This window comes from Notamacropus eugenii, chromosome 2 (genome assembly GCF_028372415.1).
Source record: "Notamacropus eugenii isolate mMacEug1 chromosome 2, mMacEug1.pri_v2, whole genome shotgun sequence".
Taxonomy (NCBI): Eukaryota; Metazoa; Chordata; class Mammalia; order Diprotodontia; family Macropodidae; genus Notamacropus; species Notamacropus eugenii.
Window position 1 is genome coordinate 276,195,342 of NC_092873.1, and position 23,322 is coordinate 276,218,663.

At 36.8% G+C, this 23,322-nt stretch overlaps 1 protein-coding gene across 3 annotated transcripts in view; it reads left to right on the forward strand.

The window, feature by feature from the left end:
* Positions 1 to 1,778: 1,778 nt before the first annotated feature.
* Positions 1,779 to 23,322, forward strand: part of AGL (amylo-alpha-1,6-glucosidase and 4-alpha-glucanotransferase) — a 79,501-nt gene continuing 57,957 nt past the window's right edge. For 2 of the 3 annotated variants that reach the window (XM_072644099.1, XM_072644097.1), the window contains exons 1-5: positions 1,779 to 2,106; positions 2,551 to 2,685; positions 14,086 to 14,296; positions 14,992 to 15,158; positions 15,558 to 15,761. In XM_072644099.1, the coding sequence (XP_072500200.1) occupies positions 2,604 to 2,685; positions 14,086 to 14,296; positions 14,992 to 15,158; positions 15,558 to 15,761 (664 nt within the window). In that variant the 5' untranslated portion in view covers positions 1,779 to 2,106; positions 2,551 to 2,603. Of the gene's footprint in view, positions 2,107 to 2,258; positions 2,464 to 2,550; positions 2,686 to 14,085; positions 14,297 to 14,991; positions 15,159 to 15,557; positions 15,762 to 23,322 lie in introns of those variants that run through there. The other variant, XM_072644098.1, reaches the window with a different exon arrangement.

Genomic DNA, 23,322 nt, shown 5'->3' on the forward strand with positions numbered 1-23,322 from the left:
TATTCCAACTTCAATTGTCAGGGGGGAAAAAACTGGTATTAGTTTCAGCAAACACACAGACCCTTTATTATGGACTGTCTTCTACTGCAGAGAATCTTAACTGAGGTTGGTTGTCAGATTTCAAGTGAGCTGGAAAAAATTTTTAATGTATATTTTGATAATTGATTTGAAAATAATTTAGCTCCTGTGTAACATATGCATATTATGTATGTATTATATAAACGTATTATATATATCATATAAATGTATGTATATATGTATGTATTATATAAATAAATGTATTATATTTTATGCATTTGAAAATATCATCCTGAGAAGGGGTCCATAGACAACTACCACAGAGGTCCATGACACAAGAAAGATTAAAAATGTCTGACACTAGAGGAAGAATTACATGATAGGAAGAATAATAACCATATATGTTAATATAGTGCTTCAAGGTTTGCAAAGCATTTTACCTATAATATCTTATTTGAGACTCCCAACAACCCTCTGGGAGATACCTATACTACAGATGTTATCCCCACTTTACAGATGAGGAAATAGACTTAGAGAGGTTAAGGGATTTGCCCAGGGATCACATAACTAGTAATCAATCAATTAACAGGTATTTATTAAGCATTTACTGTATCATGCAAGGATAGCTAGGAAGTGGATAGGGTGCCCACCCTGGAGTCAGGAGGACCTGAATTCAAATCCAATTCAGACACTAGTTTTGTGACCCTCGGTATATCAACTAACCATGCTCATCTCAGGTTCCTCATCTGTAAAATAAGCTAGAGAAGGAAGTAACAAACCACTTCAGGATCTTTGCCAAGAAAATACAAAATGGGATCATGAAGAGTAAGATATGATTTTAAGGAATCTACAATCACATCCACTAAGCATATACCTGCATCCTGGGATGGAGACAAAATGAAAAGTCTTTGCCTTCAGATAGCTTACATCCCTATCATTTTAAAAGGTAACATTTATATAGGACCTACTAAGTCTTTCATGAATACCTAATTTGATCCTCACAACAATCCTGAGAGGTAGGTGCTATTGTTAACCCTATTCTATGGAGGAAGAATCTGAGGCAATGGAGTTAAATGACTTGCCTAGGGCCATACAGCTAGTTCAGTGTTTCTCAGCTCAGATCCAAACTCAGATCTTCCGGACTCCAGGGCCAGCCCTTTCAGTTTCACCACCTAGTTAGTGACATCAGGGGTCATGGAAGGATTTGAGTCTGTCTTCCTAAAACTAAATCCCACAACCAGTGTCAGGGTGTGGATATTTTTAACTCCAAGACCTCGCCAGGCAAAAGCAAAAACAAAAACTGGGCGGGTGCAGTCCTTGGGCCAGTAGCTCTCTGCAAGCTTGTTTTACCCTCACCCTCAGCCTCTTTGGTGGAGGGTCTGAAGACCCCGCTTGGCCCCAAAGTGAGGGGGGGAGAGGTGGAAATGAACGCTCTAGAGACTATCGCGCGGGCTTAATAAGCCCCCACCTCAGGACATTAACTTCCCAAACACAAGGAGAGGAGGCCACAAAACTCTCTCTTCCGCCACTTAGTTTCTTATTGCTTTTTTCTCAAGAGGAAGGGGTGGTAGGTTCTCCGTCCTCCCCCTCCTCCCTGCCTAGGATGGTGCGGCCCTACTCGAACAGGGCTAGCGTCTCAGCTAGACGGAGACCTAGAAGACGGGGGAGGGGGAGACAGAAAGGAAAAGTTCCCCACTCTCGCGAGACTCTGCAGCCCTGACAAGTGGCTCCAGTCCCTCCCAGATATCGACCGTAAGACCAGCGGTCTTTGGGAAGAGCCGTAGCTCCCGCCCCTGCCCTCAGTCTCTCCTCGCGACGGCGGCCGGCCGCTCCGTGGGTGTGGGTGCGGGTATCGCGCGCCGGTCCGGGACCCTGGAGTGAGCGGGCTTGGGCCGGGGAGAGACCAGAGCTCCCGCGGCCGCCTCTCCCCTCAGCGCTCCGGGGGGCGGGGGGCAGTTCTCCCAGTGCCCTTCCCTCCGCGTCCTCCGCGCCCCTGCCCGCTCCCGCGTAGCCGCCCCCCACCCCCGCCGCCGAAGCCCCGCCTCCCCCCGCTTCCATCCCGCGGTGTCCCGGCGGCTGCACGTCCCCGTAAGTGCTGACCTCTCGGGGATACAATGCCTTTCTATCTATGTCTGTCTTTGTCTGTACATTTTCTATCTATGGAAAGCATTCCGAGGGCTGCAGCTGTTCCCCCTGCCCCTCCCCCCCTCGGCGACCTCCTGCCCGAATTTGGAGTCGGAGGGGCTCCGTCCCACCTGGCGTCTCTGGGCAGACTAAGGCTCGAGAGCCGCGGGCGCAGGTGTCACTCGGGGCCACCCGCCCGAGCCTCCTGCCGCCGTCGGCTTCCCAGTGCTCTGCCCCTTGGGCTGTCACTTGTGCCGGGAGCCGGGGTCCTCTTTGCAGGAATTGTTCTCTCTGTGCGTCTGCTAGGGCTTTTGAGACCATGTAAGTGCCGCTGTCCGCCCCGCAGAAATTCAGGGATCGGGGGTATTTCCTTTTCCACCCCGTTTTAATTTTGTGTTTGTTTTGTAGGGACACTTTATTCATTTTTGAAGTAATTCTTTTCGAGTCATTTGGAAGCGAACATGGGTCACTTTAAGCAAGTTCGCATTTTGCTTTTAAACGACATGGAAAAACTAGAGAAGACTCTCTTCAGGCTTGAACAAGGTGGGTAGGAAGCTTCACTTTTTATTGTCGTCATTCTGTAGTTATAAATGAAAAAATGTGCTTCCAAGCACATTTATCGGAGAAAGGAAAAACTACATTACAGCATAGCTTTCTTTGTAGTAAATGATTAATGCTGGGTTCTAAAATTATTTTGCTTTTTTAAAAAAAAAATCTAGGACGGAATTACAATAATCGTGAAATCATTTCTTCTCTGCATGCCCATTCCCATTAAAGTTTGTTAAAGGGTTATCTACGTAGTGGTAAGAATTCTGTTGCCGATCTTATACATGGTGAATTAAATGATTCAATTCCTAAGTCACATTTGGGACAGTAAATGTTTATAGTTATTTTTTTAAAAATATTTTTCATTTAATTTCCTACATTTATCTCTAAAATTGATAATAGTAAAAGGCAAATCAAATTCATAAGACTTTTGAAAGCCCTTGAAAACTAGTTAAGGATAAAGTTACCCTTTTCGTTAAATTAAATTCTTTGTCAAATAGTATGGAGAGTAATACTTGAATTGTGATCTTTAAAAATCAAATTATATTTCTCTAGAAATAATTATAGATTTACTCTTTTGTTATCTGGACTTAAGATCATTTAAAAATAAACCCAAGATGATGGTTTTTTCTAAGGTTTTACAATCCTTTGATACTCTGCCACTTTAACTTGTAAAATTTAAATTTAGATTAAGCAATAAATTCATGTCTCTTCGTTATTGCACAAATTAGCTATCGGGGTATGTATCTAGAAATTCTTTGAAAGTACGCTGAAAAGAGTTCAGCTATTAAATCAGTATTGTTGAATATGTGAACAACTAGTGGCCATTTTAAAGTTGGCTTTTCTTCATTCCTTTGCTTAAAGCCCTTCAGTGGCTCATAATTGCCTAGTCCAACTGCCTTAGCCTGTCAGGAGTTTTAAGACCCCCCTGCAATTTGGTACTGCCCTACTTCCCAGCCTTATCTCATACCACTCCCTTCTGTAGACCCTATGCTACAGCCAAACTGGTCATTCAGTGTTTCTTAGACCTGTCTTCTCCTGTGCTCTGGGCCCTTATGTAAAACCTTATCTTGCCTTGTACCTCCCCATGTCCCTTGAAACCCTGGTCCAACTCAAATGCTGTCTCCTTTGTGATGTCTTTCCTTATTTTTTCTAATCACAAATCATCTGTCCTTCCTCAGACCACTTATTGCTTTGTACCTCTCTTGCATTTCTGTATCAGTTTCTATCTTTGTTATTTGTATGTGTTCTGTATTTTATCCCTACCTTTAGACTATGAGATCCTTGAGACCAAGGATCATGACTTAATAAAGCTTTATGTCTCAGTACCTAGCTTAGTGCCCTGTACATAGAAGGCACTTATTAAATAATTTGACTTGAATTCAGTATTTGACACTCTTGAAACCCTATCTCTTCCTGTAAACCCTCTTCCTTCAACTTTCACAATGGCTGCATTTTTCTGGTTCTGTTTCTTGGACTTCTCTACCTTTGTCTGGTCTCTATTTGTGTTCCAATCCTGTAATGCCAGGAGTATTTCCCCACTTGGATATTCTACCATTACCATTTTATTGCTCCCTTCCTCCAACTTCACCTATGCTAAATTCAGACTTGGTGTGCTTTCTAACTGCTGCCCTCAGTACTCATTTTTCAGTCTCCTGGATTAGAAGCGGTGGAGTTTTCTTTTACTTATCACCTTCGTGTCACTAAGTCCTGCTAATAGTTTCTTCAAAATATCTGTTCTCACTCACCATATCCTTGTGTATTACTGCAGAAACCCTTTTGGTTGCTTTCTCCCTCTTGTCTCTCCCAGTCTGTCTTGCATATAGATATTGCCAGAATGATGTTTCTAAAATACAGCTTTTAATTTGTTGCCTGCATGAGAAACTATAATGATTCCTTACTGCTTACCACATGAAGTCCAATCTCTTCTGCCTGGATCTTAAGGCTCTCAATAATTTGGCGTAGCTATCTAACATGATAATCCATTCCTCTTGAACACATACCCTCCACGCCTCTCATGTTAGTCTGCTACTGTCCCCTATATATTCTATATTCATCCTTATTTTGTTCATGCTTTTCATTTCTCCATCTATCCAAATCTTATCTATCTTTAAGACCTCAAATTCTACTATTCTGGTAAACATTTCTTTAATACTTCAATTTTACAAGTCTTACCTTTCTCTGAAAATATGTTGCACTTAAAATTACTATATTTTGGCATTTTGTTTTCCAGTTATTTTTCTTGTGTGTAACTCTTCCCTCCTGAATTTTAACCTGTTTATATTCCCACAGCAGCAGTGCTTATCACAGTAGTAGTCACCTAGTAAAAATTTGCTCATTGACACCAGATATCAAGTTAAAATAGTTTTTGATGTATTAGTGACTGCAGAAATACAGTACCAGTCACAATAGGAGATATTTAGCAAATACTTGCTTTTAACTTGGTCTCTGTTTGAAGAGTGGATTTTCAGGAAGAGGGAGCTGTTTAGCCAAAGACCCATTTGGGGATTTCATACAAACTGTAAAACTGAAATAACCATGGGGAACTACTGTAAAGCAAGTTATACCATACGTCTGGGAAGCCACCCTAGACTTCTAGATGTGACTTCTATTCTACCCCTTTACCTAGTCTGCTCTATGCCTTTTACTTTAGTTTATATACAGTTTAGTTGACCTCTGTTATTCCCCTCACTTTCAATAAATTGAATTATAGAATTTCAAAGGGAGGCCATTTAAATCCAACCTGTACCCAAGGAATGACAGAGTCACAGAATTTGTGAATACCTGATAAGGGCCTATCCAGCCTGTTTGAAGACCTCTAAGGAGGGAAAACATACCATCTCTCAAGTTAGCCTATTCCACCTTTAGACAGCTTGAATTATTGGGAAAATTTTTCTGATCAATACTAAATTGTAACTTCATCTCTTGCTTCTGTTTCTGCTCATTGAGGATAGTTGTCTAATCTCTCCTTTACATTACAACCCTTCAGATATTAAAAATAGCTCTCATGCCCCACATATCTTTTCTGTTCCTCCCACTCTCCCTCCCTCCTTGTCTTCCCCACACTAAGCATGCATAATATCTTCAGATCTTCATATCATTTGGACTCAAGCCCCTTCACCATCCTGGTTGCCTTTCTCTGGACAATCTAGATTATCACTGTCATTCTTAAACTATAGTGCCCACAAATAAACACAGTATTACAGATGACTTCTCTTCTGTCAGGAGCAGAGCATAGTGGAACTATTCTCCCCCACGTCCCATTCTTGGAAGTTAAACCCCTTCTAATATAGCCAAAGAGTAAGCTTTTTTGGCTGTCACATCCCACTGCTAATTCCTGTTGAGTTTACAATCCACTAAAACCAAAAAATCATCTTCAACTGTTATACAGCCATCCTAGACCTCTTCTATCTCATGCTTTTTTTCACCCAAGTATAAGACTTTAGAAGAAAAATCTCTCCTGAAGCATAACTGATGAGGAGTTATTTAGACTTTTTCTTGAAAACTGCTAGAGTTGGAGACCCTCCCAAAGAAACCCATTCTATTTTTGGATGATTCTGATTGTTAGAAACTTCATTCTTATATCCAGCCATCATTTGTTTCCTTTCACCTTAAAACTGTGGCTTCCACTTTTGCATCTTAGGACAGACCAAACAGAGCAAGTCTTATCTTTCTTCTGTTGTCTTTCAGACCTTTAATATTTGATGACCATTATCATGTCCCAACTAAGCATTATCTTAGTCAAATAGCCTCATCTCCTTCAACTAATCTTTATATGGTATGTTTGCAGGGTTCTTTATGATCCTTTCACCCCTCCTGTGACTTCTTGCCAGCTTATCAGTATTATTCCTAAGATATGGTACCTAAATGAACCCAGTACTCCTCATGTGGTATGACCAGAAATATTACAATGGTACTATCACCTCTGTAATCCTGGAGGCTATACTTTTCTTGGTACAGCCTAGGCTCATTTTTAGCTGCCCTTTTTCTCTATCTTTGCTGCAAACTATATAAAAGATGTTTTCCTCAGCCTCCTTAAAAGATCATCTAAAATGCAAATCCTTCTATAGAAATTCCCTTGATTTAATTGATGGTAGTCATTTTTCCTCCCCCATCAAATGTCTCTTCAAAATATATCACAAAAATGTACATATTTTATAAAATATATGTATATTTCCATTTCCTAATGTCGTTGCTCCTAATGAATTATTTCCTGATTGCTATTATGTATTGTTCTCTTTTTATGCCCTTTTGAAATGTTGATAACTGTCTGTTACATGGATCAAATGAGAACATACACAGAGCACCTTACTAACCTTAAAGCATCATATAAATGTGAACGGTAATTAATAACTCCTATGAGACCTGACAGTATAATTCATTAGAAAAGGCACTTACCTTGATGTCACAAGGGCCTGGGTTCAGGTAATGCCTACCTCTGCCCCTTATTAGCTGTGTGATTTCCAACATTCCTTTGAGACTATTTTACTTTGTGGTAAGGTACTCTATGTAGCATCATATGAATAATAGGTTTAATATAATTGTGGTATTAGTAGAAAATGCTAGACTTGGAGTCAGAAAAAATTTGGATTCATATTCCTCTTCCAGCAGTTCTTAGCACTTAGCCTCTCTGTGTTTCTGTTTCCTTGGTTACCAAATGAAAATGATACCCATTTCACAGAGTTTTTGTGAGCATCAAGTGAGATAATGTCTATAAAGTGCTTTGTAAGCCTCAATGCACAAAATAAATCTAAGCTCTTGTTATAATATGGAATGTTATGGCTAAAAAAGATCCTAGAGGTCACCACTTTTTTATATGTGAGAAAATTCACACCTAGAGAGATTATATCCTGAGTCACACAGCTAGTTAGTGACAAAGTTGAGAATAGAACCTGTGTTTCCTGACTCACAGTTCAGTACTTTCATCAAGAGTAGATGTGCATCTCACTTATAAATATTAATAGTATAGAAAACTTTAATGAATACATCAGCAGTTGGACAGTTAGATAACAGTGAATAGAGTGCCAGGTGTAGAGCCAGGAAGACTTCTTGAGTTCATATCTGGCCTCAGAAACTTACTAGCTATATGACCCCAGGCAAATCACTTAACCCTCTTTGCCTCAGTTTCCTTATCTGTAAAATGAGCTAGAGATGAAAATAACAAACCAGTCCAATATCTTTGCCAAAAAAAAAAAAAACCAAATGAGGTCAGATGCAATTGAAATGACTGAACTGCAACATAATCAGCAGATACATTAATTTATCCTGACTTTCTCCACTAAATTCTTACTACAGTACTTTGCCAATCAGTATTTGTTAAACACTATGTGCCAGGCAATCACTGAGCGACAGAAATGAAGCTGGCCCTGCCCTCATGAAGCTTATATTCTAATGGTGTAAACAATATAATCATAGTTTCTCATAGACTGCCAACAAAGCATGTGGTCTCTGGCAGATTCTACCAAATTGTAGGGGCCTCAGCTCTGAGCACAACAAGAAATTGTATGCTCTTTCATGCAAGACTTCCTGAGTATAGTGAAGCCAAAGGGTGGCTACCAGATGATTAGATTTTTTGGCCACAATTCATGAAAGTGTCAAAAGTATAAAGAATTTCTGATCTGCCTTAGTGGAAAGTAACCACATCGATGAAGCAGTGAAGATGATTACAAAGAGTCAGCATCATTTCATCAACAAGTTATGATAGACAAACTTCATTTCCTTTATTTTTTAAAGGATTACTGAATTAATGATTACAAAGGAAATGCATGCAACAAATATAATTTACCTAAATTTTAGCTAAACTTTTGATAAAGTATCTCTTAAAATAACCGTAGCAGAGGTGGAGAGATGTGGACTAGGTAATACAATTATATAGATAATTCAAAACTAGTTAAATGGCCAGATTCAAGAGTACTAGTTGTTAATGGTTCTAGCTTCAGTTCTGAGCTCCAGTCCTCTATTATTAACTGTCTGTGGGACATTTTGAACCACATATCTCCTTGGTATTTCAAAGTAATGTCTCTAAACAGAACTAATTATCTTTTCCCCAAGTTCTTCCCTTCTTTCAAGCTTCCCTATTACTCTTAAGAGTTTCACAATCCTCCCAAGTCATATAGGTGTCTTTGATGTCTTTTGGGATTCTTCTCTCACTTAACATATCCAGTCAGTTGTCAGGTCTTGTGATTTCTCTCTGTAAAATGTTTCTCATATACTTCTCTTCATTCACAGTCCCCACCCTAGTTCAGGCTTTCATCGTCTCTCACCTTGATCACCTAATTAGTCTTCCTACCTCAAATTTCCCCCTATTCCAGTTCATTCTCCAGCTGTTAAAAGAATTTTCCTAAAACACAATATCAACACTCCCCTCCTTAAACTCTAGTGGCTCATACATTTAGGAGCAAATATAAATTCATCTGCTATTTAAAGTTGCTTGTAGTGTGATTTCCACCTTTGCATACACTTAGATATTACAACTCTGTGAACAGTCTAGCCAGCTGAAGTCAACAAGTGCCTGTTCTGTGCCAAGGACTGCTCTTAACACTAAGCATACAAAGAAAGGAAAAACAGTCCCTACCCTTAAGGAGCTTGAAATGTAATAAGGGAGACAACATGCAAACAAAATATATACAGGATAAACTGGAGATAATCATACAGGGAATGCACTGGCATTGAGAAGCACTGGGAAAGATTTTTTGCAGAAGTGGGAGTCTAGTTGATATTGGATTTCTGAGGAAACCAGAGAAGCCAGGAATTGAAGGTGAAAAGAGAGAACATTTCAGGCAGGGGGGGAAAACCAGTGAGATTGTTCGGTCAGGAGAGTGTTTTGGTAAAGAAATAGTAAGGAGACCAGTGTCACTGAATCAAAGAGTATGTTGAGGGAGACTGAGGTAAAGATAGGAAAGGGACCAGGTTATGAAGGGCTTTGAAAGTCAAACAGAGAATTTTATATTTGATCCTGGAGGCAATAGGGAATCACTGGATTTGATTGATTGGGAGTAGGAGGGGGATGGGTAGGAATGGAGAGCTCTGTACTTTAGGAAGATCATTTTGACAGCTGAATGTGGAGAGACTTGAGATAGGAAGACCGATCATCAGATTATTGCAGTAGTTCCGGCATGAGGTGATAAAGACCTTCACAAAGTAGTAGCCATGTTGGAGGAGAGAAGGGTCAGTTCTAAGAAATCTTACAAAAGTCAAAACAATCGGACAACTGATTGGATAAAGGAGGTGAAGAAGAGTGAGGAATCAAGGCTACCAATCTGTGTGACTGGGAGAATGCTGGTACCCTTTGTAATACTGTCAGTCATCTGGAAATTTGTGTTCAGTTCCAAGCTCCACAATTTAAAGGAGGACATTGGTAAGCTGGAAAGAGTAGAGGAGGGCAGCTATAATAAAGGACCTTGAGTCCATAATGTATGGGCATGTTCAATGTGAAGTAGAGGAGATTCAGGAGCTGTCTTCAAGTATTTGATGAATTGTCATGTGAAGGAGATACCAGACTTGACTATCCCCCAAAGGTAGAATCAGGAGCAATGGACAGAAATTAACAAAGAAGTCAATTTAGGATTGATGTAAGGAAACATTCATAAAACGTTGAGTTATATGATGATTTACTTAGAGAATCCCAGAGATTCAAGTAAAAAACTACTTGAAATAATAAACAACTTTGGCAAAGTTGCAGGGTACAAAATAAACCCACACAAATCTTCTGCATTCCTATATATTAGCAACAAAGTCCAACAGCAAGAGATAGAAAGAGAAATCCCATTTAAAGCTAGGGTAGACACTATAAAATACTTAGGAGTTTACCTGCCCAAAGGATTATATGAACACAATTAATTACAAGACACTTTTTGCACAAATAAAGTCAGATTTAAGTAAGTGGAAAAACATCAGTTACTCAAGGGTAGGCCATGCTAATATGATAAAAATGACAATTCTACCTAAATTAATTTACTTATTTAGTGCCATACCAGTTAAACTATCAGATAATTATTTTCTAGAGCTGGATAAAATAATATCAAAATTCATTTGGAAGAACAAAAGGTCCAGAATATCAAAGGGACTAATAAAAAGAAATGCTTGGGAAGGTGGCCTAGCGCTACCAGACCTCAAATTGTACTATAAAGCAGCAATTATCAAAACCACTTGGTATTGGCTAAGAAACAGAGAGGTAGATAAGTGGAATAGACTTGGCACTCAAGACACAGTAGGCAAGGAATACAGCAACCTCCTGTTTGATAAACCCAAGGACCCCAGCTTCTGGGATAAGAACTCACTGTTTGACAAAAATTGCTGGGAAAACTGGATAACAGTGTGGCGGAAATTAGTCATAGACCCATACCTGACACTGTACACAAGAATAAAATGGGTACATGATTTAGGTATAAAGACTGGTACCATGAATAAACTGGAGAAGCAAGGAATAGTGTATTTATCAGATTTATGGAGAAGGGAATAATTTTTTACTAAAGAAGAGATGGAAGGCATTATGAAATGCAGGATGGATAATTTTGATTACATTAAACTGAGAAGTTTTTGCACAACCAAACCCAATGCAACCAAAATTCAGAGGGATGTAGTAAATTGGGAAAAAATTTTTACGGCTAAACTTGGGGATAAAGGCCTCATTTCTAGAATATATAGAGAACTGACTCAAATGTATAACCATACAAGTCATTCCCCAAATGATAAATGGTCAAAGGATATGAACAGGCAATTTTTGAAGGAAGAAATTAAAGATATCTATAATCATATAAAAAAAATGCTCTAAATCACTTGTGATTAGAGAGATGCAAATCAAAACAACTCTGAGGTACCACATCACACCTATAAGATTGGCAAACATGACAGAACAAGAAAATAATAAATGCTAGAGAGGATGTGGGAGAGTTGGAACACTAATTCATTGTTGGTGGAGCTGTGAGCTCATCCATCCATTCTGGAGAGCAATTTGGAACTATGCCCAAAGGGCTACAAAAATGTGCATACCCTTTGACCCAGCAATATCGCTACTAGGACTGTATCCCCAGGAGATCATAAAAATGAGAAAGGGTCCCATATGTACAAAAATATTTATAGCAGCACTCTTTGTAGTTGCCAAAAACTGGAAGTCAAGGGGATGCTCATCAATTGGGGAATGGCTGAATAAAATATGGTATATGAATGTAATGGAGTACTATTGTGCCATAAGAAATGATGAACAAGAAGACTTCAGAGAGGCCTGGAAGGACTTACATGATCTGATGCTGAGTGAAAGGAACAGAACCAGGAGAACTTTGTGCACAGCAACAACCACAGTGTGCAAGAGTTTTTTCTGGTAGACTTGGAATTTCATAATAACGCAAGAACTTATTAAAAAAAAAATCCCAATGGTGGTTTTCTAAGGCAAAATGCCTTCCACACTCAGAGAAAGAAATATGGAATTCATTCGCAGAATGTAGCAGATCATGTTTGTGTGTGTATGTGTTTTTGTGTATCATGTTTTGATTTGTTATATGATTTCCATTTATTTTAGTTCGACTACATAGCATGACTATAGTGAAAATGTACTCAATAGGAAAGTATGTGTAGAACCTATACAGAATTGTATGCTGGTGTGGGGAGGGAGGGGGGTAGTGGGGGGTAAATGTGGGGGGGATAAAATCTTAATTTTATGGCAGTGATTATAAAACATTAAAAAATAATAATAAAATTAAATTAAAAAAAATAAAAATAAAATAACCAAAAAAAACCCCACAAAAACATTGAGTTATCCAAAAATGAATAAGCTACCTTGATTTTTCATTTTTGGAGCTTTTCAGTTTGAAGTCAGACAATCACTTCTAGGATGTGTCAGAGTGGAAATTCCTTTTGCATATGAGTTGGACTAAATCGCTAATTAAATCCCTTCCAACTTCAGATTCAGCGATTTTATGAAATGCTGTTTAGTAGTAGTGAAAAGAAAATTATCATATATCAGACATGGTTAAAAATCAAATTTCATGATACTTTGATGTGGAAAATTCCAATTGATAGAATATAGAATATTGTCTTTGTGATTACTTAACACTTGAAGTTCTTTCACCTTTCTTAAACATCTGTCTAGGATTATAATGTTTAATTTTATTCTTATGCAGCATTAAATAATGATTCCCTTTTCCAGAGCTTGAACCCATTTAGTATTAGGAAGAGAGTGTTTGAATAAAATTGGAAAATGATAGCTTTGACATACCGTATTTGTTTTTGCCTGGGAGAAAGTATAGCTAATATGAGAAAAATATTCCTAAGTATAACTGAAGAATAAGATAGTAACATCATGTACTACTGTGACCTCAACTATTTTTAGCAAAATGACTTAGCTGTGGAGATTGATGTAGATAAACTCATTTACTATGTAATAGTTTCATTTACTATATATAAAGCACATGCAACTAGATGTAGTGGTTCTCATTGATAAACTTTAACTATTTGGATGGTTATTAACCTTTGTGCTATAACTTCTTTGAATTCTTGGATAATCCAAGAGGCATTATTTGTATAAACTGAACAGGGAACAGGTTATTTAAATATGCTCAGGCAGCTGAACTCTGATACTTATATTTGTTCAAAATGGCACCATTTTCTTCAGTGAGAAAGTAATCCTTTTATTGGTAGGAAGGAAGTTTTATAATTCTTGTGGTCACTCAAATATCTTATATAAGTTTGTTTAAAAAATTTATTTTTAACTATTTTTTTAAATTTTAAAAAATTATTCCCATAAATTACACCCCCTTTTGACTGTTATTATCTTTCATGAATTTAATTCCTTTAGTAGTCAACAGATCATAGATTTAGAGCTGGGAAGGGGTCATAGAGATCATTTTATTTTACCTCTATTTTATATATATGAAACCATAGGCCTAGAGAAGTTAAATTATTTTTCCAGAGTCACCTAGGATAAGTAAGAAGCCATACTGGCCTTTAAACTCAGATCTTTGGATATGTTATATAAAGTGAGAGATGTGATGTGGTCCCTAGATGTCTAGCTAGTCAATTATTGACCATATGTGATCAGATTTTTCTTCTTTGGAAAATTGTGCATATTTCCATCAAATTGAGTGGTACTGCTGAAGTCCATTGACTTGTTCACATTAGATATATCCCTACATGTAAAAAAATTATCTGTTTCATTGGACAAATCTAGAAATGTGTAAACACCTTTGAACTCTTAGGTTTTCCATGTGTTTGGATTTAGAGTAGGTATTTCCCTACGCTAATCTTTGTCCAGAAAAAACATCAAAAAAGCTATGTGTTTTGGATGCAAGCCTGGCAAAAATAAATGTATTAATTAAAATTATTTGTGTGCTCATTTAAATATGCAAATTTTATGTGATTACTAAAAATCACGGTGACTTTATTAACAACTGGCTTTTTCAGGTTTTGAACTACAGTTCCGGTTAGGCCCAACTTTACAAGGGAAAACAGTTACTGTCTATACAAATTATCCACATCCTGGAGAAGAATTTAGTCGAAAAAATTTCCGGCCCCTTGCTTGGGAAAATCCAACAGAAAGGGAAGATGATTCTGACAAATATTGTAGACTTAATCTTCAGAAAGCTGGATCATTTCAGTATTATTTCACTCAGGAGTAAGTAAAGCCTGGTATATGTGAAAAATGTGGATTTAAAATTTTGTGCCCTTAAGTTGCCAAAAAATAAAGTATTGGTAATGACAGTGAGATTTTTTTCTTTTGCTTTCTTGCCATCTGATAAAGTCATATTATCTAATTTCTAATAAGCAGTACTTTCAGCAGAGCATAAAGTGTTACATAGCCACTTGTTCAACAGATATTTATTGAATGTTATACAATTAAAATAAAATCCTTTGATAGCTTACACTATCATTTGATAATGTAAATTGATCAAGAATCTTTTTTGTTGTACCTTTAATAGTATTGCATAGCTTTTTTTAGGTCATTTTTTAAAAAAGAAATCTTACTCATCACTATTAAGACAATCATACCACAAAATTGTTATTCAAAGTAGTTTTTTAAGTAAGTGCTTCTGAAATTGTAAGGCCTGACCCAGTAAAAAGAGAAAATAATGACTTTTCCTGTTACTAAAGCCTGAATTCTGATGACAGTACATTTTTTAAAAAGAAACAAATAACAACTATAAAAACTGTGGAGAGATTAAGAAATGGAACAGTTTATTTTTGGATATGCTTACAGTTATAGACTGTAGGCTTTTATAAGAGAACATTTAAATATTTTATAGTACTGTAAAAAGAATAATATAAATTATATTCTCATTAAGTCTTTTTCTTTCTTTTTTTTTTTTTAAGAAATGAGAGGCGTGGTGGAGGTTACATAGTTGTGGACCCTGTTTTACATGTTGGAGCTGATAATCAAGTATTACACTTGGACTGTGTTACCCTCCAGACATTTCTAGCCAAATGTTTAGGACCTTTTGATGAATGGGAAAGCAGACTCAGAGTTGCAAAAGAATCAGGTAATAGTAAAATTTTCTTCAAATGTCATTAAAACCATACATATTACTGTTATCTCCTATAAAATTTAATTTCAGGGTTTTGGATACTCAGTTTCAGTTCAAGTCTCAGTACACTTATTTACATGTCATAAATATCATATGATGACAAGTAATAAAAATATGTCATTGTCATTTCCTAAGAATTTACTTTAAAACATAAAAAATTAGCAGCCTGATAAATGAGATCTTATTGAATAAATATTTTAGTTGTCATTTTAAAAGTAAATTTTTATGCATCAAATGTATTCTTATATGTATGCTTTATAAATTCTATAGTATACATTTTATATAAGTTTTTATTTTTATTATCAGCTTCTTAAATTTTTTCATAGAGTTGGTAAATAAAATAATATTTTGCAGGTTACAACATGATTCATTTTACCCCACTTCAGACTTTGGGGCTGTCTAGGTCATGTTATTCACTGGCTAATCAGTTGGAACTGAATCCCGACTTCTCTACACCTAATAAACAGTATACTTGGAGTGATGTCGGACAACTAGTAGAAAAAATGAAAAAGGAATGGAACGTTCTTTGTATTACTGATGTTGTCTACAACCATACTGGTATGAACTTCATTAAATTGGCTTTATTGACTTTTACAAATACTTTAAACATTAATTTTTATTATTTTGAGAGAACTTAGTCCTTAAGAGTATGCTTTTTTTCAGAATAGTTATCAGTTATCCAATATGTTATCTTTCATTTTCAAAGATGATACCACTGGTGGTGTTTGCAGTCTGTACAAAGTGTCATAAAGTAATGAGACTAATTATTTGTGGAAGTTTGTTGAAGCGGAGAGAAGTGATCATAGTAAGGATATATTTGCTGCATGTGTTTCAGTATGAAGTGATAAATTGGCATTTGTTAAAAAAAGTGTATTATTTTTTATGTATATATAAGTGAATGAGCATTACTTAAAGCAAAGAATGTCAGTTTTGTCTTTAAATTAAGATATTTGACATGGAGATGGAGTCATTTGACCTCCCAGAATCTGTTTGCTCATGTGTAAACTGAGGTGATTTTTGCTGTGTGATATCATTATCTTTAAACATAGTATAATTTCCTTGTTTGTCTCTTTTAATCAAGCCAATTTTGCTGACACCTTTCCTAAAGTCATGATTGCTACTCCTGCTTTTTTGTTTACTCAAAGCATAGTAGATTTTGCTCTTGCTCCTTATTTTAATTGTATAAATATTTGTTTCAAATGTATTTTATTTAAACAACATATTGGATTCAACCTTTAATTCACTCTGCTCTCTTCTTTCATTTTGTGAGTGAGTTCATCTCATTCCTATCCATGGTTATGACTAATTATGTATTTTCCTCTATCCTGTTCTCTTATTTTTTCCTCTCATTGCCCCATACTTCCTTCTTTACAAAAAAGATAGTGAAAGAAGAGTGTAATTAATACTAATGATGATATAATTAATACGAATGATACTATTGAAGCAGTCTATTTCCTTTCTGCTGCCCTTCATCTCTTCCCTGTGCCCTGCCCCTTTCACAGATGTTTACTCTTTCTTTTCTTAAATCTTGTGCTTTATTTCTTCCAGATTCTCTTATAGACTTCATTGCTAGGTCATTTTTTTCTTCTGAAGTTGTACTTGGACTTTGGACTTGTGCTATTACTTTTTTCTTCTTCTGGCTTTTATCTCTTGGGCTGCACTTAATCCATAATATATTTAAATTTTTGTTTAATATGTTTGTTTGATATATCAGCCTCAGTTCTGGAATTGGGTTTTTGTGTTTGGGACATACTCTGCTTCTTCTCATACTCTTAGTGGATATAAGCATGTCCTACTTGGTCCAGGATACAGTGGCTAAGATTAAGCCGCTCATCCTGCAGGAATTCTTCCTGGGTTTTGGTTTAGTTTCCTAGTGGTTTGACTTGGGTTTTGGCCTCTTCTCTGTCTTTCCTCTTTCACAGTCACAAACCTGGAGTTGACTCTGCCTTGACCAGTACTTCAATCAAATGTTGTCATTTGTGTTGGTAACAGGCTTTCTATAAGACCCAAAGTGCTCTTGTAGTGGCTTGGGCATGGGCTTGCCTGGGTCATGGTCCGGGCCTCTTGAATTCTGCCTACCTTTTCTTATCTTCACTCGGAACCTCCACAAGTTTCTGGCAGTCTTTTATATAGTCCTGGACTAGATGGAGGAGTTTATAGACATTTCTCCTTGATTTTCTATGTAATTATCCCTTCTTGTGTAGGTTTAGAACTTATTGGGATGTTTATATGGTAGATCTGGACTCCTTTAGCTTCTTATGTCCTTCCATCTTCTTTGAAAGTCTCTAAGCTATATGATCACAGAGTTCTTTCCCCTTTAAATTTCTATTAATCTGTGGATGTCATGAACAAAAATATTACTCTTAGGAAAGATTTAAAGAAGGTAGAGAATTTCCATGCTTGTACAAAATAGCTACCTAGTCATTTAGGATGAAAAAATCGTAGATTAAAAGCTGGAAAGGATCTCAGAAGCCATCTAGTGCAACATGTTCATTTTACAGATGAGAAAACTGACACCCAGGAATGTTAATTGACTCGTCTGAAATCACACAAAATGATGAAAAGGTCAGAAATTGGGTTCATTCATATAAACTATTAATTTGGAGAATGGTGTATGAAGCCAAATTTCTGAATTTTTTTTCCCCAAATAGCAGAAAGTAATTAGAATAGGATAATTGAAAGTAAATAACAATTGAAAATTAAGTAGTAGAATCATTGTTTTCTCCTCTTGCCCAGTGCCATCCCCCATCGCACCCCAATTTGTGAAACAGTACAATCTGCTGGGAGAAAAAAATCAGTACTTCTAGGTATAGAGAGTCAGTTTCCTTGCAGTAAAAGCACTTTTTTGTGACTGTTCTTTGGTAACTAGTTTCAGCTTTCATAGCTTCTTTGGCATGGTTCAAGGTTACCCCTTTGATACTACCACCCTCCTCTATTGCCATCGCTCTGTGAAACATTTAAAAAGCTTGTACCATAGAGTTCTTATATTCAATAAAGTATGAAAAAGGAGGGGTTTGTTGAGAAAAAGTTTGTGCTAATTAATTTTCCTCTTTAAATTATTAAAAATGAAATTAGATAGTAATTACATACCACAAAACAGGGACTTTGTAAATACATTTAATTTCCTACATTTTTATTGTGAAATGTCATCAATTTGCTTCTATTCTTTCATTAATAGAATATTCTATAACTTTAAACCTTCATCTGGACAAGATTTTGTGAGTTTTTTCACTCCATTTTATGCCCAGTGGTGTAGTATGACCAAATTAGTTTGGAAATATTAGTCTGAAGAGTTCAGTTCAGATAAACAAATAAATTTTTCAAACAGAAAATTTGAGCGTGAGGAAAATTTCTGCAAAGATTGTCATTCATCTTGAATGAACACAGTGAATAACTTAACCTTTAAGTAAAACTGGATAAAATATTTTGTTTTTGAAGAAAAGAGTAAATAGTGATGAAGAGATGTTTTTTCCCCCACTATGACCCTGATATAGTGTTCAGTAGAAATTCTGATATTTACTAAAATACAGGAAAATACATTCACTTAAAGCCAAAAGACAAGAAGACTGTTGATTTGTTTCTTTGACAGCAGCAATATTCATTCATTTGCCTAGCAATTATTAAGCACCTGCTATCCCAGAAATTAAAATTAAAATTGTGATTCAGATGTTAAGAATTTGGTCATTCTTATGTGTTTGAGAAATTGTGTATGATATAAAAGAAGTGACTTGTCACCTGATTGGCTTCTTCATGACAGTGCTCTAGTATACTAGCTAAGAAGAGACTCAGGACTCAAACCTGAATCTTCTAGTGCTATAACTCCCAAAGATGAAGACTGGGAATTTCCAGATGAGTATGCTAAAAGACTATGAAGATAGTTCCACAGTAAATGTTTCAAAAAATGTTTTTTAGCAATGGCAACACTGCTGAGATAATTATAGCATGCACAGATGCAATTTTATAGGGAAAGTATTCATTTGGATTTAAGTTTTGGAATATTCTTTTAAAAGACATGTAACTTTAAGGTCTGAAATTTTAATCAAAAAGACCAATGAGCAACAGTATGTATAAGGATTATTCTTTGTATATAAGAATTTTTCTTTGATTTATATTGATACAGCTATTTGGAAAGTTTATCATTATTTGAGTCTTTGACTTGATAAACTAGACTTCTTTGCTTGGTAGCAAATGAGGAATTGGGGAAACCAATTACAATAGCATGGAATCATGTTAAAGAAGGAAGGAGTTTTCTTATTTGGACTTCAGTGGAAGTATTCCCTTTTCCAAAACCAGTATGGTAGGTAATTTCTTGATTTACGTTAATGGCATGGTAAAAATTTAGAAAGTTAAAAAAAAAGGCAACAAAGGGAAATTCTGTTCTAGATTTGTTCAGTACAAAACTAGTTGCTGAGTTGGAAATGTTGAGAACTTTGAGAGCAAGGTTTAGAATTTAGAATTTTTGATAGATGAGAGGAGAACTGGGCCTAATCTAACCCAGTTAGAGTGGGGTGATTTCATCAATGAAATTCTGAAGGCACAAAAAGGAATTCTGATGAGGAAAATGGGAATTATCAAATGAGGCTATTGGTGTTCTCCACAGAGAGCTCATTAACCAGCTCATCTATAAAAGACATGTACAGAAGATGGACACACAAGGGTAATAAAAGATAAATATTAAAATGAGGTATAGTCCTTTAAAAAAATAATTTCAGAAACAATTCAGAATGAAGTTAGTCTGGCCCCTGCAAAAATAGTTTTAAGTACAGCAAAAAGATTTTTGTAGCATTTAGTTGGATAAAGGAGGATCAAAAAGCATTCAGCAAGCATTTATTAAGCACTTAGAAGGTTCCAGGCACTGTGTTGAACTTAAGGATATCACTACAAGCAAAAGAAAGAGTCCTATCCTTGAGGGGGTTACATTCTAATGGGGGAAGACAAAACACAAAAGGGACATGAAAAATGTGAGGTGATGTATCTTTTGGGATGGAATGGTGGTGAAATCTGAAAATTCAGAAACAGAGCCAGGAGGGAAATGAAAGTCTGCCAGCTGGGCCCCTCCCCAAAATGGAGGATCAGGTGGGTGAAAAGTTCCAGAATGACAGACTGACATTTGAGGGTAAGGAGGCATCAGGCATTTAAGGACATTCCAGGGTGAGACAGCAGCCCTTGGGTGTAAGGTCTAGAAAGTTAGAAGCAGAGTAAGGAGCAGAGAAAAGTTTAGCCAGACAGGATCGCTACAAAATGCGTGTCCCTGAGCTGGGCAGAATGATGATAGAGATAAAGCAGAACTATAAAACTCTTAATTTACTTCTGTGTTCTTTGCCAAGGAGAATAATCTTTAGAATAGAAAGGCCTAGAACATACTTTACTAACACAAAGTTAGTTAAAACCCCAGATAAGTAAGGACATGGTAACAGAGCAACTAGAGTCCTTGACAAGTTCAGTTCAAACTATATCCAAGTTCAGACAAATTATATCCAAGCTACTAAAAGAATTGACAGAAGGCTGAGCCAAGAGTGTAGTGTAGCAAGAAGTGAAGTGAACTCCCTTCCCTCAACTCCAAACAGATGTTAAAAAATGCACCAGATTAAATTCTGAGGGAGAAATCTGATTTGGGGAGGGATCACAGTGAGTTGTTTTTACAGACCAGGTTGGCACAGAGAGAGCTGTGGACTAAGGTTTAGGTCTGGCCAGGACTATGGCTGTGCAGGACAGTCTGTTGCAAGGAGAAGCTATACTTTGAGGCAAGACCAGCTTCTGATTGCTTTGGGGCACTGGGGCACCAATGCAGGGAATAGGTGTCTAGCAATTTTGTCACTCACAACCCAGTTCCAGGCCACAGATCTAAGTTGTTTTTGAGGAGACAGTTGGTGTTCCAAGATAAAGAGACAGAGATTGTAAGCCCTTGGCAGTATACTGAGAAAAGAGGGAGTTTAGAAACAAGCAACAGTGGTGTGCCCGGACCACAAAAGCAGAGGAGGGTCTCTGTTCCAGTTCTAAAGACTACAGAAGAACAACCAAAGGGAAGCTTGCTGTCAGTCATCTTTAAAAGTCATGAGTTTTTAAAATGAGCAAAAAACAAGAAAGCTCTGACCATAGAAAGCTACTATGGTGACAGGGAACACAAACTCAGGAAAACAGTGTCAAAATGCCTACATACAAAGCCTCAGAGGGGAAAGTGAATTGATCTCAAGCCCAAAAAGCCTTCTTGGAAGAGCCCAAAATTGATTTTAAAAATCAAATAAGAGGTAGAAGAAAAACTGGGAAAAGAAATGAGAGGTATTCAAGAGTCAACAGTTTGCAAAAGGAAGGACAATAATTGACTAAAAAAAACAATTACTTAAAAAATACAGCTGGCCAAATGAGTGGAAAATCTATTGAAGAATACAACTAGTTGAAAGTAGAATTGGCCAAGTGGAAAAGAAGGTAAAGCTAACTGAAGAAAGTTGTTCCTTAAAAATTAGGATTGGGCAAGTGGAAATGAATGACTACGAGACCTCAAAAATCAATCAAACAACATCAAAAGAATGAAAATATAGAAGAAAATGTAAAGTACTTCATTGAAAAAACAACCGACATGGAAAATAGATCCAGGAGAGGTAATTTAAGAAATATTGAACTGCCTGAAAGCGATGATCAGAGCCTAGACAGCATCTTTCAAGAAATTATCAAGGAAGACTGTCCCGAGGTACCAGAACCAGGGGGGTAAAATAGTCATTGAAAGAATCTAGCAATGACCTCTTTAAAGAGATCTCAAAATGAAAACTCCAAGGATTCTTGTAGCCAAATTCCTGAATTATCAGGTCAAGGAGAAAATACTGCAAGCAGCCAAAACATAATCCAAATATCAAGGAGCCACAGTCAGGGTTACACAGGTCTTAGAAGCTTCTACATTAAAAGATCAGAGTGCTTGGTATATGATATTCCAGAAAACAGCAGAGTTTGGATTACAACCAAGAATCAACTACCCAGCAAAAATGAGCATAATCTTTTAGGAGAAAAAACCAGAGCTGAACAGAAAATTTGATCTTCAAATACATGACTCGAGGGAAGCATAAAAAGGGAAATAGTAAAAGGGGGGAAAAAACCCATGTTATTCAATAAGGTTAAACTATTTAGATCCTGGGCAGTTTCTAGACTTCTCAACCCAGAAATGCCAAAAAGGTCAGTGGGCAAACTCTGTGGGAGCTGGGTGAAAGAGGAGTGCACCATCTGCTCTGGGCCCACAGATGGTTGGGGATCGAGTAGCTGATACAAAATTTCTGAAGCCTGAGACAGTACATGCACCCCCACCCCCACTGGAAGCAGAGTTCTACCTTGACAGAGAGTCAAATGTTTGGCTGGGAACATGAGCAAACAGCATAAAAGAACTCAGATTATAGAATCTTACATTGGTGACAAGGTAGATCAGGGCATAAAACCAGAAGAGGACAGTAGAGTCAAAGCTCCTACATCAAAAGCTCCCAGGAGGAATATGAATTGGTTGCAGGCCATATAGATCAAAAAGGACTTTTTAAATCAAGTAAGAGAAGTAGAGGAAAAATTGGGAAGAGAAATAAAAAATCAAGTCAACAGCTTGCTAAGGGAGACCCAAAAAAATGTTTAAGAAAATAATACCTTAAAAAGTGGACTAACCTACATAGCAAAAGAAATCCAAAAAGCCAATGAGAAGAATGCCTTAAAAAGATGAATTGGCCAAATGGAAAAAGATGTCCAAAAGTTCACTGAAGAAAATAATTCCTTCAGAATTAGAATGGAGCAAATGGAGGCTAATGACTTTATGAGAAATCAAGAAATTAGAAAACAGAATCAAAAGAATGAAAAAATAGAAGATAATGTAAAATATTTCATTGGAAAAACCACAGACCTAGAAAACAGATACAAGAGAGATAATTTAAAAATTATTGAACTACCTGAAAGACCTTGGACATCATCTTTCAAGAAATTACAAGGACAATTGCCCTGATGTTCTAGAACCAGAGAGTAAAATAGAAATTGAAAGAATCTACAGTCACCTCCTGAAAGAGATACTAAAAGGAAAACTCCTAGGAATATTGTAGCCAAATTCTAGAGTTCCCAGGTCAAGGAGAAAATAGTGCAAGCAGTCAGAAAGAAACAA